We start from the raw sequence: 17,314 nt of genomic DNA, 5'->3' as shown, positions 1-17,314 counted from the left end.
GTGGACAGCGATTTATTACAGCAGAAAAAAATAGGAAAATGAGCAGAAAATAATTTTTTTTTCTCCCTGAAAATGACAGCTATCAACCAATACAGGTACATGAATGAGTCTAAGGCCCTACAAAACCAAAGAAATCTTAGGGCGAGGTTCAGAGGGGACATCATCTCTCTACAGCTCCCTGACTGGAGGTTATGCTGAGGTGGGGGCCGATCTCTTCTGCCGTGCTTACACTGAGGCACCAGAGCAAATCGCTTTAAACTGAATCAGGGAAGACTCAGATCGGATATTATGAACATTTTTTCACTGTAAGAGTGTTCAGCCACGGGAATAGGTAGTCCAGGGAGGTGGTGGAGTCACCATCCCCGGAGGTGTTAAGAGGCGTCTGGATCTGGCGCTGGGTGATGTGGTTCAGTGGTTACTGCGGTAGCTCCAGGTAGACGGATGCACTGGATTATTTTGAAGATCTCTTCCAACCAAGATTCCACGTGAAACAAGCGGCCAGAGGGGAGCGAGGCTGAGGCCACCGCCACCCCCGTGGCGCCCCTCCGGCCCACAGCCGCCCGCCACCAAACCCGGCCGCGGCCCCTTCCCCGCCGCCGGAGCATGCGCGGGGCCGGGCCAGTTCCGCCACCGCCCCCGTTCCGCTCATAGCGGCGCTGCCGGGATCCAGGGGAGCCGCTGCCGCCGCCCCTCTCCGTCCTGCGGGCCCCGACGGACGGCAACCAGCAATCCCCGGGCCGGAGGTAAGCGAGGGGCCGGCGGGCGGGGTCCCCTCCCCGCGGCCCTTTGTGCGCTCGTCGGGGCCGGGCGGGGGGCTGCGGGCCGGGCATGGCGGAGCGGGGAGGGGGCGGCCGGCGCCGGGGCGGCCCCGCTGAGCCGCCTGCGAGGGCGGCGGTGGTGCCCGCTCCAGCCGCGGGGCCGTGTCGTGCTCCTGCGGGGCCGCCGCTCCCCGCAGCCGGCCGGGGAAGGGCCTTCAGCAGGGCTCGGGGCGCTGCCGGCCCGAGGGGCTCCTCCGCCCCCCGACAGGGAAAGCAGCGCCTGCATTAGGCCCTGTGTGACTGTCTGTGCCCGGCCCTCGGGTTTGGGAGCGTTTCTGGCCCCTCGTTGGGGCTCCGCGGCCGCTGCACGGGAGAGACTCGGGCGTTTGTGTTAACTTCTCTTGAGACGGGCTGAAAGGTGCCGCAGCGGTGAGTGGTACGACGGGCCTTTTCTGGCAGGGGAGCCCTGCTTCAGGTCTGAAATGGAGGCAGCAGGTTTCGGAGCTGAGCGCATAATGAGGGCAATTGCTCCCGGGCTAATTAGATATGTATCAGAAGGGAAATACTGAGTTATTAGTGGAGAACGTGCCTTACGAAACTGCTCCTCGGTTCGTAATGTCTCAGCCTGACCTTCGGGAGGTGTTGTCCTCGATCTGCTTTAAAGATGAATTTTGGGGCGCCAGCACTGTGGCCTGCTGTACTTTTTCCATGGTCTACAGGAGGAAGACATATGGGGCAGCGGTTTTTGTTTTGGTTTTGGTTTTGTTTTTTTTTTTTCCTCCCCAGTTTTGGCTGCTGGTACTTTCAAAGATAGCAGTCACTACAGGCTGGCCAGATTGGGGTTTAACAGGACCCTCCTGTGCTGTGCTCATGCTTTCCGACCTGAAGAATGCGTCTCCTCCCAGCCACGCCACCGAAAGCATTTCGGGATCACTCCCACCTTCAGGACTTCCTGCTGGCAGGCTCAGGGTGTCACGAGTGACGCTTTTTATTAGACTTCTGCCATCGGTGGCCCGGTACTTCCCTTCGGCAAACAGGATCTCCTTAGTGGGACGTGCTGGCAGGGGCAGTCACTTCCCGGCCAAGTGTACTGAGGAGGGAGGCGAGTCTTTACTGCCAGGTTTTGCGGGGTGCTAGCTGAGTTACAGCTCCTGTCCCATGCCCTTCCCTTTGTTTTCACTTCTGCGTCCCTAAACACATGGTCTCTTCACAGTATGTGGAAGTATGGAAAGGATTGGGGAAGGTGATTCTGATGTTGGTGACGATTTTTAAGAGAGAAGAGGAGGTTGTAGTGACTCACGTTTTGTGGTATCCACTCCGTAGTGCCTAAAGCTGTTACAGCACCAACTGAAATTCATGTTTATACTGTGAATAACACTGCACAGAAGTCGTGGACAATTCTCCTGCAATTACTGATGGTCTCTGGTGGTAGCAATTGTTACTTAAAAATCCTTTTTAAAATTAATTACAGTATTCTTGTGGCTCTCACATTATCTGACGTGGGGTATTTGTGTTGCCATATGCAAAGTTACGAGCTCACTGAACGCAGTTACGTGGTGACTGTTACTCTGGCTATTTAGTTGGAAAACCAAAACCAGGAACTGGTGAGTTTATGATGAGGGAGCCAGCGCAGCAGATCCTTCGTGACAAACACTTGGGTTTGTTAACCCTTGGCTGGAGAGGAGAGGCTGAGAGGGTTGCCAAGGGGCAGGATAAACTTCTGGAGTGTTATCTTATGTAATCTGCGCACTAGTATATGTTTAACTTTGCTAATGCTTTTCTACAGAAAGCACTGTGCTTCTCTTTGTTATCTAGTGGGAGGTTGAGGTGGCCTGTCTGTGATAAACAAAACCAACTAACTGTGTGCAGAGACTGGTCTGTGGAGGAGAAATAAAGCTGGCCAGGGTGTTCCATGGAAGTTGGTCACTGGGGCAGGGGACCTGGCACTCCATGTGCTGTGCTCTGCAGCTCTGTGGGTGCCAGAGATCACCATCTGCAAAGTGCTGCTATTGTGCCCCTCGTTGCCCTGCCAGGGGTGACTCCTTTGCGATCACACTGTCCTTGGCTTGCCCTCTTTTCCTGCCTGCTGCCAGGGATGTGCTGACTTCGAACATATGCCACTGCTGGGAGCAGCACCTGAATCTGCCAGGGCAGCTGTAGCACAGAAGGAGATGCCGAGTCCAATGCTGTGTGCCTTGACTGGTGTGAGCAGCAGAATGGAGCATCCAGGAACCACTTAGCTGACCAAGGGTTTTTGGCTTACATTTGCTATTACCCATTTCGGATGAGCAAAAGCATTTAATTGTTTCAGGTCAATGCTGGATTAAAACAGAACTTCAAACTGTCCTTAAATGCATGTGTTTAATTTGTAGTTTTCAGGCTTTAACTATGCTTGGTAGAGTTGCAATAATTAATCAAAAAAGTCAGTAGCAATTAATTATTGTAATACAACAGACCACCTGTTTACAGTTTAGATCTGTCACATTTAGGGCATGCTTTTTTGAAATTTTAATTGCAGTTTGACGTGATACTGGAGCTGTTTGGCACTGCTGAACAAGCATAAAAGCTGTTGATGAGTTTAGTGTAATATGAAGAGATGTCTATTGTGTTACTGCAGTATCACATTAGTCATCTGTGTGTGTGGTGTTCATTTAGAAATGGCCTTCATATCTGCACTTAAAGAAGTAATAGCTCAAGGATTTATGCAATGGTTACTTCTAGTCTGAAATTTTTGCTAAATTGCTACATTAATAAGAACCTTTTTTCTTTGGATGATAAAATGAATCCCCAAACCAAAAACTTATAATAAAACTTCTGTATTAATCTGTATTAACTGTGTTCTCTCTACCTTCTGTGACTTGCAAAACTGTATCACATTTTGTTGTCTTCTGGTTATGTCCCTCGCCAACCCTCTCACTAAAATGTTCCCATATACTGATGTGGAATGTTTTATTGTGGGTTTCAAAAGTTCAGCTGATCTCAGTGAGAGCGTGAGTGAAGGAGCTCTGGAAAAATGGGCTTTCTTGAAGTGTCAGGTGACTGGTTCTAGCAGAGCTGGGTGTCAGCATGGTGCCTTGGAATATCATGTGAAGTGGTTTGTTTTTTTTTTTTTTGTTTTTTTTTTGGTTTTTTTGGTTTTTTTTGGTTTTTTTTTTGTTGTATGACTGCCTGATAAGTTGTCACAGGGCTCTCTGAACATCACATGAGAGCCAGCCTGGAATCTGTGTTTTGAAACTCACCACTGACTGAATCTTCCTAGCTTGTACAGGGCTCTTGCTGCAATTAGTGTGTTGCAAATGGATATGGGAAGTCAGTTTTCTCTAGTGGCTTCTTGCTGGATCTCGTGATTTAACCCCAGTGAGCAATGGAGCGGCACAAAATTGCTTGCTGGTTCCCCCTGCCAGAGAATCAGAAGAGTAAAGTGAGAAGTCATGGGCTGATGTAATTAGGTAGTTTAATGTGACACAAAAGGAAGGAAAAAAGTACTAAAAGCGTTGGAATATATAAAATGAGTGATGCACATTGCCACTGCTCACCACTTGCTGACCAATGCCCAGACCTTTGGCCAGGTTTCCCCCCAGTTTATATACTGAGCATGATGCCACATGGTATCTCTTTGACCAGTTTGGTGTCCTGGCTGTGTCCCTTCCCAGCTCTTTGTGCCTCTCCAGCCTTCTCACTGGCAGGGCATGAGAAAAAAGCCCTTGACTTAGTATAAACACAAATAAACAGTTAGTGTGTTATTAGTATTCTCATCCTAAATCCAAAACACAGTGCTAGGAAGAACATTAGCTCTATTCCAGCTGAAAGCAGCTCAGTGGAATGTTAGAAGTGTTGAAAGTTTTTAAATACTTTGGACAACAGAGTGGAAGCCTCCCCAGTTGTATATAAAATACTGTCCCTGTTGGGAGGAGGATAATTAGGTTTTTCCTCTTAACCCTCATCATAACTGCGTCTTGGCCTTTCTGCTTCCTGTGAAATATCTTTCTCTGTGTAGGTTTTCTCATCATTGAGATCTAAACTTTGACAGTGCTAAGTATAGTAAATAAAGCCTATTAGCCAAAGGCTGCTATTGATAACAGATTAAATGGGTAGTCTTAATGGAATTCATCTGTAGTGCCAGATATATTTACTGCTGACTGACAGGTCACAGAACACTTATTTAGCACTTAGATGGTTAATTTATTAAAAAAAAGAATTAAGGATTTAAACTCAGTAAATATCTGAAAGCTAATCTTGTTGTTTGCTTTCCCATTTGTTTTTTTTTTTCCAGTCTGCCCTCTACCCAGTAAGACTTATCAAAATGTCTCTCTATCCTTCTCTAGAAGATCTGAAGGTGGACAAAGTTATTCAGGTATGGTAGACTTTGAAAAAAGATGAGTTTTGATGACAATAATATATCTGATATTTAATCCAGGAAAGGGTAGAGTTATTGTAGTTGAGAACTTGTTTTACCATCTCACCGTGAAAGGGAAAAAACAACCTGTTTACTTTGTAGCTTCATCTAATATGATTAATGCTTATTTTACCACCTGGATATATTTATTTTGCTTTATATATTAATTTGTGTTCATTTGTCATTAATATGTTTGAGTTTTTTGAAGTACAGATAAATGGTCTTAAGTAGACGAATATAGTCAGTCTCTTCACATACTTCAGCTCTGACTGGATGACTGCTGCATCTCATTCCCAGTGTCCAAATCTGTGGCAGAAAGTTTTTGTGGTCATTTGAGCACAAGAAAAAAGAAGAAAAAAAAGGCACTGGCTGTCTTAATGCCATCTGGAATCAGACTTGTCCTCTGGCTATTTCGTGGTAGTGACCACTTCTCACAATACATCCAAGATGATCATCTTTGTGCAAAACCCTTTTTGTGTAACAATATTGGTAGTTTTATTATTAGACACGATGCAGGCTAAAAAATATCTGTGAAACAAAATAATGAAAAGCACTTTATTGGATTAAAAACTGTAGGAGAAATTTGACATGGATGTATCTCACAAGGAATTTCCTTACTTTCTTCAGCGTTTTACCTTTTCCTGAAGTTAACCTGCATTCCTTCCTGGTTTAAACAGCAGCAAGGAGTTATAGTGTATTTTAAGGTGGCTGCTACTTCTGTCCTGGCTGTTTTCATTGGGAAGCAATCAAGCAGACTGCAAGGACAGCTTCTTAACTATCCTGTGCTATGCCAAAGTGCAATGCCTTGTCTCATCTGTTTGTGTGTGTGGGGTGGGGCTTTTGAAGTTATGGGTGCTATGTTGGGATTTTTCCTTCTCATGTCCGCCCACTCCATTCTTATGTAACCACAGTCCTTTATCTACAGTCTGGTAATGCTGAACTAAAAATTGAGTAGCCTGGAGCCAATAATATGCTCCTTTGGCCTTTATTGACCAACTGCTAGAGTTTATATTTTACAGTTGAAAATTGTCATAAATGTAATCAGTAAGCCATTCCATTTTCACTGACTCTTTTCACGGAGTCACTGGATAGTTTGGGTCACTTTGTTCGGAGCCTTGTGCAACCTGACCTTGAATGTCTTCAAGGATGGGGCCTCTAGCACCTCTCTGGACAACCTATTCCAATGCTTTATCACCCTCATTTAAAAAAATTGCTTTCTCATATATGGTCTAAATCTAACCCTCTCTTAGTTCAAAACCTTTACTCCTTGTCCTATTGCAACAGCCCTGCTAAAAGGTCTGTCATCATTTCTCTTATAAATCCCTTTAGTATAAGAAGGCTGCCGTAAGGTCTCCCCAGAGCCTTCTCTTCTCCAGAATAAACAGCCCCAGCTCTCTCAGCTTTTTCTCACAGGAGAGATGTTCCATCTTCTGATGGCTTTTGTGGTCACTGGAACCTGCTCCAATAGGTTCATATCTTTCCTGTGCTGGGGATCCCAGAGCTGGACACAGCACTCCAGGTGGGGTCTCACAAAGGCTGAGTAGAGAGGGAGAATCACCTCCCTTGACCTGCTGGCATCAAAGGCTAAATTATTTCCTTCTCCCAAAAAATGCGTTATAAAAATGCTCTCTTTTTTAAATAAATCTGAGAGTATTCTTAGGAGAAAAGGGGGCAGAGTGCTGAAGGATGTCTGTATCTGCAGTGAGTGAGTAAGATTCAAGTGACTGTTGGCTAAAACAAACAGATTTGTTACATTAAATATTATTCTAACCTTCTCTTTTTGTCCATCATGTGAGTTGGAGCCTGTACTTCTAAATACACGTGATATTGCTAAATAATGACTCATTCTTGCTGTGAAACCTTTTTTTAAAGACAACTTCCTGGAGTGTACAGGACTGAGAAATCTTCTGTTTTTAGGCATTTCCTTAACATCGTGAAGTAATTTGCCCGTCATGTTGTATTAGAAAATTTATATCTCCTGTTCAGCATAATGTTTCACTATGCATTGAGTACTTCCTCCCCCTGCACCCCGCACCTTTGACAAACAACCTCAGGAAAGTTACTGGGATAGCTATTTGCATCATGCTTAAGAGGCCTCTCGAAGGCTGTATTTTTCACTGGTCATGAGCACACAAGGCCAAAAGGAAGGAAACTGACTCACAAATGTAAGAGAACTTAACAACTTAAGCCAGTCAGCAATACAGAGAGAAAACTTAATGTGTTCACTGTAGTGGCAAGTGCTGTAGAAAAATCATCTTGGAAGGTCTGTTTCTTTCAGAAGATATTATACTAGTAACTCTGGATTGTGTGTAACTTGACACCTGAAAAGAACTATGGATCTCACTAATAATGTCTGTAAATGGTGTGAAGAAGTAACACTCCTGCTATCCAGGTGAAAACTGTAATTGCAAAACACTCTGCCAAGGTTGTATCTTAAAACTTAGTTATAAGCTTTGTTGGACAAAGGTAATGTTTCCTTTAAGGCTTTTTAGCTTGCTTGATGACATAAACAGAACAGGTTGACAGGAAAGCCTTTCTGCGTTATCACTGTAGCTTTGTCTCTGAGGAAGATGGGAGTTGATCTGCCAAAGTAGTTTTGATACTATTACACCATGTTGTGTTGAAGCTATTTCACGTAAAAAGCTTGACTTCATTACTTCAAGATGACTAGTAATTAGTATGAAAAAATAAAATGCTGAGTCTCTTGCGTGCATAATTAAGATTTACTTTTTCATATAGAAGATAACATATGTGAGTTTCTTTGCTTTTAGGCTCAGACTGCCTTTTCTTCAAATCCAGCTAATCCAGCAATCTTGTCTGAAGCTTCTGCTCCAATTCCTTGTGATGGAGGTAAGCTCATGTACTGCATAGAATCCTAATGTTGTGAAAAGCAGTTATGAAATCCTGAAGTTAACAGTGCAGTCCAAAATAGCTATAAATATGGTATCCTATTTACAAAGGGAAGTAAATGTTACCCTGTTTACATTTCCATTTTGGAGATGCCAACACCCACCTTGGTAAGGTGCTATAGGAGTCAAAAACCAGTGTTTGTTTATAAAAGGAAGTTGTGACAAGCAGTCACCCTTCTCTTTTTGTAACGTTTTCCAAGTGAGCCTAGCATAACAGGATTTGGTGTTGGTACCTTTGGGCTCTGTTAGCTCTTACCTCACATGCTTAGTTGTCCATATTTATCACATATGTATTTGTGAGTTTTAGAGGACAGTGTGAGTCAGAGTCTTTCCTTTACACATGAGTTTGCTCTGGGAAAAAGACAAATCTCTGTCAACAAGAGAAATGTCCAGGAAGCTGGCACTTAATCTTGTTGTGCAATCAGCATAAAGCTCCCAGCAGATTTTGGAGTCAAACATGTGGTGGGAAATCCATCAGATCTAAAGCTGAATGATTTATACTTGTACTACTTCTTCTTTTCTGCTATGTACATGTACATCCACAAAAGTGCACAGTTATGTTTGAGGTTAGATCTCTGCTTTACTAAATTACTCTTGGTCTAAAAAGGCCTCAAGCTTCTAACCCATCAAGACCAGCAGCAGTGCTGGAATGGGGGTCAGGAATGCTGGCTGATCAGATATTAAAGTTGGTGGATGGAACTTTGACTCCAGTTCTCCTCTGGGTACTTCTGTGTCTAAGATGACTTTAAGGCAGATGCTTGCATAGCTCACCAGAGTTGCCTCTGGTGGATCCTATCTGGATTAGGTATTTATCTGGCCTAACCTCACCAGACCAGATTTGAGTTTGCTTCAGCAGTCTTGGCAGCATTTTTAGCATAGTTTGAATTTTCCTGCATGTATTTGGCCAGCAGGAACCAAAACATAATTTTGACAGTTTGTGTGTGTATTGCTCTGGAGTTCTGTGGCTGAAGAGTGATAATTCATTCAATATATCCCAAACGAAAGAAGGCCTTACGTCATCTATGGGATGTGCGAGACCCACTGGAAATGCTTCTGTCCTGACAGAAACAGGAGACTATACATCAAGAGTTTTTGTGTTCTGCTATATATTCCGTTATTTGGAGCACTCTCTGTTTTAAATGAGTGTAATTCAGCCAGCAAAGATGCATCCTGTGTTGTGATCTTAAGTAAAGAACAAAACAGAAAAATTAGGTGGCTGCAGAAATCTTGTGCTGTGTTGTGTACAATCTTAGGGGCTTGAAAAAACAAGCAAAATTAGAAAATTTATTAATCAATAGCTTTTTAATCAATATTGATAAAGCTATAAGCTAGTGGATAAGTCCAAAAATATGATCAGACAGCTCTCATGCAAAGCAGAGTATTAAAGAGCAAAAAAAAAAAAAAAAAAAAAAGAAAAAAGTCTCTTGTTTATATTGGCATTCACCTTGCAATGACTTTTGCTCCTTCCCAGAAAAGTTACTTTCCGTTGCTGGTCAGACATGGGTTCTTATAATAGCTGTTTTTATGCATTTATACCCATAAATGAACACTAGAAACCTAAGCCTTGTATACTGGGGAGTCTGGTTGCTTCCAAAGCTCTCCTTTCCATTGCCTCTCTTTCCAGGCAGCCTTTTTTGTCCCCACTCATTTAGTGAGTATGTCAGAGGGACTCTTAAGAGCTCTCATAACTGGCACTTGTAAAATGGCACCAGTTAATGATCTGTGGAATGTCAAGAGCAATATCAAGTTTATTTCAGAGTTGTTCAGCTCAAGGTCTAACAAGTCTGTGAATTCAACTGTCTTTCCTCCCACTCTTTGCGCCTCCCTCTGCTTGGGTAGAGAGGGATATTTTGAAGGCTGTGTGTATTTATTTTGTCTGTTGAGAGGCATGTATAAAGCCCTTTCAGTTTGAAGCTGTGAGAAAGTCACTTTCTCATGAAGACTCAAAGCAGACTGTAATGAGAACCTTAGAACCAGGAGGCTTCTGCAGAGACCTTCCCATGTCTCAGATCTGGAATATCCTTGGCATGAATGCCTCTTGCGAGTGCTGTTTTGAACTTGGGAGAAGATCTCTGTGTGTGTTCTCCAGCGCACCTGGTTTGAGGGTGGGGTGGAGAGTAGTTCTCATTAATTGCCCAGAAGTCCTGTAAGCTTACAGGCATGTCCTCATGGAATGCAGCCCAGTGTTGGTTTTGGAACATGTCACCGTGGGTATGTGTAAAGGGTGAATAAAGTAACTGAAACTGAAAGTTCTCTCTAAGTTCTTTATCTGAGAAGTGCTGCTTGTCTGGTTGCTCTTCTAAACCGGGCCAGAATAACAAGTCTGATTCAAGTGGGTCTTCTGTCATAATTTTCCAATTAAATAATTACAACAGCACAAGATTTGTTGAAGTAATTGTGCATGTAAAAGCAGTTAACTGCTCCTTCTTCTAAAACAAAAGATGTATTGATTTTTGTTTTGTTTTTCTCCTGCAGGCTTGTACCCCAGACTGTATCCAGAACTTTCTCAATATATGGGCCTGAGCCTCAATGAGGAAGAGGTGCAGAGGAACTTAGCAGTGGCAGCAGCTGCTCAGCCACAGGGTGTAGGTACCAGTCAAGCATATTCTAGAAAACAAAAAGTGTAAAGACTAAATGTGTATCTAGCATTCTAGAGAGCAGACTATTATTTGCCTTAAGTAGCATACTTGACTGAGAGGTGAATTATTTAAGTAGCAGTGCCTACTTTAGTCTGTTCTGAAACTGAGCAGTCCATTTCCAATGTTGGCAGAGGGTGGGGGAGACCTGGTCTTGTGGCTTATTTTGTGTGTTGTTTTTTTAAAATATCACTTCATACAAACTGACATATAGCTATTCTTAAAAGTTGAAACTAAGTTGTCTGGCTGTTTTGTTTTAATCAGCAACTGGTAACACGACCTTCTACTAATTACATGGTAGCTCCAGTGACTGGAAATGATATTGGAATTCGCAGAGCAGAAATTAAGCAAGGCATCCGTGAAGCAATTCTGTGTAAAGATCAAGATGGCAGAATTGGACTTCGCCTTAAGTCAGTTGATAATGTAAGTGTAGAGGTTGTTTTGCCTCTAGAGATTTTACTGTTGGACTATATTAGTAGTGAAATTAGTGTGTGGCCACAAAATAGTTTTCTGTATAATGATTTATTATCTGTTACCAGAATTTTAAAGCCCTTCATCAGACTTGTAACTAGATTTCCAGCTGTCTGGACTAGGATCTGAATTTACAGCCATAGTTTAATGCCATGTGTTTTATAAGACCTGAAAAATATATACTATATCTTTTGTTTCAGTTTAGAATGTGAGGTTGTCCTTGCATGGTTGCTGTGATACTTTTTATCAGTTTAGGACTTCTTGCCTTTACCTTTGTGGAAACACTGGGCAACACTTAATATTCAACAGTATGCAGAGAACTGCCCACAGCTTAGAAGTATCTCCTTTTTAATTAAAGGTGCTTAAACTATTTAAGCCATTTAATCTGTGTGTTTTGAAAAAATTGTACCGAAGGTAGCATATAGAGTTAAAAAACTTTTCTACAGTTCTTTTAATGCAGAAAATGGGTTTTTCTTAGAGTAGCGTGGAGTTTTGGTTTTTTTTAACATTCCTTGCTCCCAAAGGTGTTTGTAATTTGCTTTAATATGCTTTACTTTGTTTTTAGGGGTACTTTGAGTAGAAATTGTTTTGTAACACCTGTTAAAACAGAGGAGTATTTACCTCTTTGCTTAAGACTTTAATGTTATGCTCATGGTTTTTTTTTTATTTTTCATATTTAGAGATCTAGACATATTTGCTTGTTTTTGAACTTTGTTCTGGTATTAATAATCTGTCAGACTTTTAAACACATCTAGAAACAGACTGAAATTTCAAAAGTGCCCCTTAAGAAAATATAATTAGCAAGACCTTCTGCCTTGTCTGTTTGGCTGATATTGTGTAGAACGGGAAACTTTAGGAGCTGTGTGTTCTGTGACGGGTCTTTGTCTTCAAGCAAGAACTTCCCCTTCTCCTCCCCTCACTTTTTTTTTCCTCTTTTGTGTAGGGTATATTTGTCCAGTTAGTTCAGGCAAACTCTCCAGCATCCCTTGCTGGTCTGCGGTTTGGGGACCAAGTTCTGCAGATCAATGGTGAAAACTGTGCAGGATGGAGTTCTGATAAAGCACATAAAGTCCTGAAACAGGCTTCTGCAGAAAGGATTTCAATGATCATTCGGGACAGGTAAAACCAACTGCAGATCTGGATTTACATTGTCCATCTCTGAGTAATTCTGAGGGGTTTGCATCTCCCCTTGCTTGAGCAGGTTTAACAAAATCTGTTTGTCTATACTTTAGTAGTAAAGATCTTCAGAAATGTTCCGTTTTGTGGGGAACAATCAAAATGGTTCCTAACTTGTAAACTTCCTGGGCATGATGAGGCATAACATTTTTCCAAGATGAACTAGTGACTGAGAGATGGCACAAGTTAAATGTAAACTCTGAATTGAAGAGTTCTGTGGTTTTTTCAGATACATTTTTTTCATTTAGTGTAAGTGAAAGTCAGCGATAAAAGATAGTAACAAAACATTTGCTGTATTAATTAATACATTTGCATTTTATGTAGCATGATAGCTTTTATGAACTCAATTGCTTCCATAGGAATTAATGCCAGTTTTACTGAAAGCATGCTTGATGACTCAATATGTTTTTAAATAATGATCTTGTAGCTAATTGTATGTAGTAACAACAGGTCAGATTCAACATAAGGCCTGTAGGCTTCAAGAAGACAGATGGTACTTCATGTGACTAAGTATATGCCTCAAAGCTTTTTCCATGTTCCCTCTTGCATAAGAACCGAGCCTGACTCGGTGGAGGGCAACTGCTTTGATCAGGGCAGTTACTTCAAACACTGAGTTAAGATACTATGGCAGTAGATTCCCTGCTCTGCCACTTCTGTAGCCAACATGCCACTCCCTTCCTATATCTACTGCCTTTTTAGGACACAGTTTAAAGGTTTATTGTCCCCAAAGCAGTAGAAAGGTTGCTGGGGAAGCCTTGTACTCTCAGAATCCTGTGGTCTACCTACAGCTGTTAAAACTGCCTGTGCTATTTTATCGACCTTGTAATGTCTGTAGAGAACTTAATTTTTAATGGACCTTTTTTTGGTTGTGGTGGTGGGTGGATGGATGTTGTATGGGATTTTTATTATTAATCTAGATGGTGAAATACCTGTAGACCAAGGAAAGAATGTAAGATTTATAAACAAGTATGTTTAAATACAGCAGTATTAACAAAATGAAGTTAAATCCAACGACCTTTCATTATAGAAAATATCTGGGTCCCCTACAGTACAATTACTTTTTATAAGCTAAAGATGTTGAAATAGCATGTGGTTTTCTTCTGTGGTTTAGTAAACTGAAGACATTACTTTGTATTTTAAATGTCTTTTTAGACCTTTTGAACGAATTATTACCATGCATAAGGACAGCACAGGGCATGTCGGTTTCATATTCAAGAATGGAAAAATAACCTCAATAGTGAAAGACAGTTCTGCTGCAAGAAATGGACTTCTGACAGAGCACAACATCTGTGAAATTAATGGCCAGAATGTAATTGGGTTGAAGGTAAAATAACTGCTGTGTGGGGGATGTGGATAGCTGTGAGCTTTTTATGTTTGTATAGTGTGTTTTGGAGAGAGAGAAAATATTGTGATATATTGTGTAGTGTTCATAAAAGAAAAACTTCAGTCATGGTGTAACTTGACTAGGAAGACAGATGTTTTGGGTTTCTGTGCAGCTTTGTGTTGGTTGTCAGGGCAGCCCATTCTTATCCACTCATTCTCTACTGGCAAGGCTGGCCCTCTGTTTGTATGTGTAGTCCAACCTTGCTGGCAAAATGAAGGGTAAGCTCCCTCCTTCCAACCTGCATCAGATTTTAGCAGGAATTGTGTGTGACATCTGTGTCCCTTCTCTAGCGAGTTCATGCCAGATACTCATAACTAAACATCTGTAAAGTGGCATTGCAGTTTCAGTGATTTGTCCTGAACGCTGAGTGCTCCAAACAGAGAGTTGGGGGGGAGTCTCAAAGCCACGTGAAATACTAGAAAAAGCTCTTGAGCTGCTGCTTTCTTAGTCAGTTTGAGTTACATTGCTTGTATGACTTCTTGTTTACCAACAGGACTCGCAGGTTGCAGACATCTTGGCAACAGCTGGAAATGTAGTGACCATCACTGTCATGCCTTCCAGTATTTATGACTATATAATAAAGAGGTAGGTAATACAAAGCAGCCATGCTGTTAATTACAACCAAGTGAACAGTGACTATAAAGTGTACTCACGATAAGACCTAATTACAAACTTTACTTGAAGACTGGAGAAGAGGTGGGGGTGCCTGAAAATTTGTTTAATCTGATGTTTTGGTCAAATTGGTGTGTGCTGGTGCTGTTTTTAACCCGTTCTGTGTTTGTGATGATCCTCTGCCTTTTCCTCCCCGGAAAAAACCTTTTCTAAACTTCTTTTGACAGAACCTGAATTTCTGAGAACTGGATACTACAAGTATTTGTTACTTTGTAACTAAAATGTTGTTTGTAGTGCAACAAATTCCTGTGGCCTAAAAGTGATTCTTGGCAGGATAGTTTTGGGTTTCTTCCTAATCCTTTAGCAACAATGGCTTTCTATAACTAAATTTGTCTGGCAAAAATATTTTTGAAGTTGCTAAACATTAATAATGCTTCAGGTGTAATTGAATCTTTTCTTCCTGGTTTGGTTGGTTGGTGTTGGTTGGTTGGTTGGTTGTTGTCGTTTAACCCCCTTGGCTTGGTATCCTCTTTCTACAAAGCAGTTTTCTGTCTAACAGCCACCTTTCCATCTGCTTTCCTTACCTTGTGCTTGTACTCTGGTTGCACACTTGTTCATATCCTGAAAGATACCAACAACACAGCTCAGGTGCCAGTAGAAATGTTCAGTATTGTGGGCTTCTCTTTCATCCCAGGGTGCAGTTTGGTGCAGCTGTCTGTAGCAACTTGTCAAAAATAGCAGAGTGAAAGTCCAGCTTCTGTCTGGTATTAAGGGACTGGCAATGACAAAGCTACTGTGAGCAGAAGCTTAAGTGGTCTTCTTTAGTTATCTTACAAACCTGAATGCATTTTCCTTTTCCTTAGGATGGCAAGTAGCATCATGAAGAGCCTGATGGATCACTCTGTTCCTGAAGTCTAAACTTGCACCATGGATGTGTGTGTACATATATATAATGATGATTCCACTAAACTTGGGCTATTATACTCAGTGATCTCTTCCTTCTGCACATGAGCCTTTCTGGAGGCTGAGAGAAGATATGCTGCATCAAGCATTTGCATCTAAAATGGCTGGGAATGTCACCGTTCAACATATCTCGTGTATTCACACACTGTAAAACTTGCAGCCTTACATGCTTGACAAATGTGAAATTCCAATTGTGTAATGACTTTCTTGTAGGTCTTTTATTTAGCTTACTACTACTATAAGCCATTGCTACTAAAGGAACCAGGTATCACTTGCAAAGCTACATGTTGTTACCCAGGACAATGCTGTGCTTTGTACATCTAAGACAAATGAGTATTTTTACTGCTTTTTGTTTGCAAGAGTAGATTTAAAATAGCGTATTAGAAGTAAGGCTAGCACTAGTTAATTTTTTGTTCTAGTAAATACTGTTTACACAAAAATGCCACCTAGCTGAATATAGCTCAAGGCATCAGTCAGTAAGTAAGCATTAATTAGTGTACAGATACTCAAATCTTTTTATTACTTGTTATATGAATTGTAACTAATATGCTTATCTCTCGCCTTAACCATGTTCTTTTAAGGATTCAGACATAACCAAATAAATGACCAAAACTTTACAACCTGTGTGTGTACATGCTTAAGAAGACTAAAACAGATTTATCGAGGTCAGTTTCAGCCAACAACTAAGATAGGAAATGCAGTGTAAAATATTTTAAAAAGCTTACTCCTTTCAAAATTGAAATGTCTTAGAAGGGTAGCTCTAGGCTATTTAAAATAAGATGTGTTAAATGGAAAAAAACTTTCATTGTGAGGGTGGTGAGACACTGGAACAGGTTGGCCAGGGAAGCTGTGGATGCCTTATCCCTCAAAGTGTTTAAGACCAGGCTGGATGGGATCCCAGCAGTCTGGTCAAGTGGAAAGTGTCCCTGCCTGTGGCTGAGAGTTGGGAACTAAGTGATCTTTAAATCCCTTCCAACCCAAGCCTGATGATTCCAAGTCTCTTTACACCCTAGGCTTAACATATGGAACAGCAGCCAGCTATTCTACAAGATCTACTAATTGTAGAGTTGCAATTTGACTGTAAAGCTGCCTGCAGCTTGCTGGGTGGGCTGGGTCTGGCTGGGATGATGTTAATTTTCTTGTAGGAGTGGGTGTGGGGCTGTGTTGGAGGCCTGTGACCTAAGCAGGGCTGATAATGCAGCAGGGTGTTTGCTGAGTTGTATGTGCACAGTGTCAAGGTCTCTCCTGCTTCTCACTCTGTCCCCTGTCCCCAGGGAGCAGGAGGCTGAGAGGGAGCACAGCTGAGACCACTGACCCCAACTGGCCAAAGGAAAATTCAACATCATTTGACATTATGCTCAGCAATGATTATGGGGGAATCTTTCCAAGGCAATTGTTGGTCTGGGGATCAGTCTGCTGGGGGAATAGGGGAATGATTACCTTTGCATTACGTTTCTTTTTCTTCCCCACTTTTTATTTTCCCTTCACTTAGTTCTCCCACCCATTGCAGTCCACAGATTTTTTGTAGTTTTTGCCTTTTTGCCTTTTTGTCCCTGTTGCTGTGGGGCAGGGTGAGTGAGAAGCTCAGGAGGGGCTCAGCTGATAATTGGGATCATCCCACCATAATGGGTCAGAGGCATGGGCAACTGAGACTTGAACTTTAGTGATTGCCTTTTTACTGTTTTTTCCCCCTCTACTCTGTTCCAGGTTTCAGCTATGAAATCTAAGATTACTGAACTTCAGTTTTCCTTAGTTTGGCAGCAGCATGAAATCAAAGCAAAGAACTTCAGTGCAGTAGAGGTATTATTTTGTAAAGACATATTTGGGGAATCAGTTTAGGTATTCCTTCAGAGCTTACCTGGATCCAGATTTGGTCTGGGGGTGGTGGCATCTTAATTATTTTTTGCTTGTCCATTTAAGGAACATATACTGCAAAACATTGTAAGAGATCATACCAAAAAGAAAAGCAAACACTTCAATTATTCAATTTATTGCAGTCTGCAATAAAC

General features: G+C 41.9%; 1 protein-coding gene across 1 annotated transcript; it reads left to right on the top strand.

Annotated features, from left to right (window-relative positions):
- Nucleotides 1-504: 504 nt before the first annotated feature.
- On the top strand, nucleotides 505-15,925 carry SDCBP (syndecan binding protein). The gene is made up of 9 exons (XM_063393681.1): nucleotides 505-743; nucleotides 5,032-5,112; nucleotides 7,926-8,004; nucleotides 10,539-10,648; nucleotides 10,964-11,122; nucleotides 12,114-12,289; nucleotides 13,499-13,670; nucleotides 14,224-14,315; nucleotides 15,206-15,925. Exons 2-9 carry the CDS (start codon nucleotides 5,062-5,064, stop codon nucleotides 15,258-15,260), a joined length of 894 nt encoding a protein of 297 aa, XP_063249751.1. The 5' UTR covers nucleotides 505-743; nucleotides 5,032-5,061; the 3' UTR covers nucleotides 15,261-15,925.
- Nucleotides 15,926-17,314: the final 1,389 nt, after the last annotated feature.

The sequence above is a fragment of the Prinia subflava genome, chromosome 1 (assembly GCF_021018805.1).
Source record: "Prinia subflava isolate CZ2003 ecotype Zambia chromosome 1, Cam_Psub_1.2, whole genome shotgun sequence".
In the NCBI taxonomy this organism is placed as follows: domain Eukaryota; kingdom Metazoa; phylum Chordata; class Aves; order Passeriformes; family Cisticolidae; genus Prinia; species Prinia subflava.
Note: the sequence above shows the minus strand (reverse complement) of the source record. Positions and strands in the feature narration are given on the sequence as shown.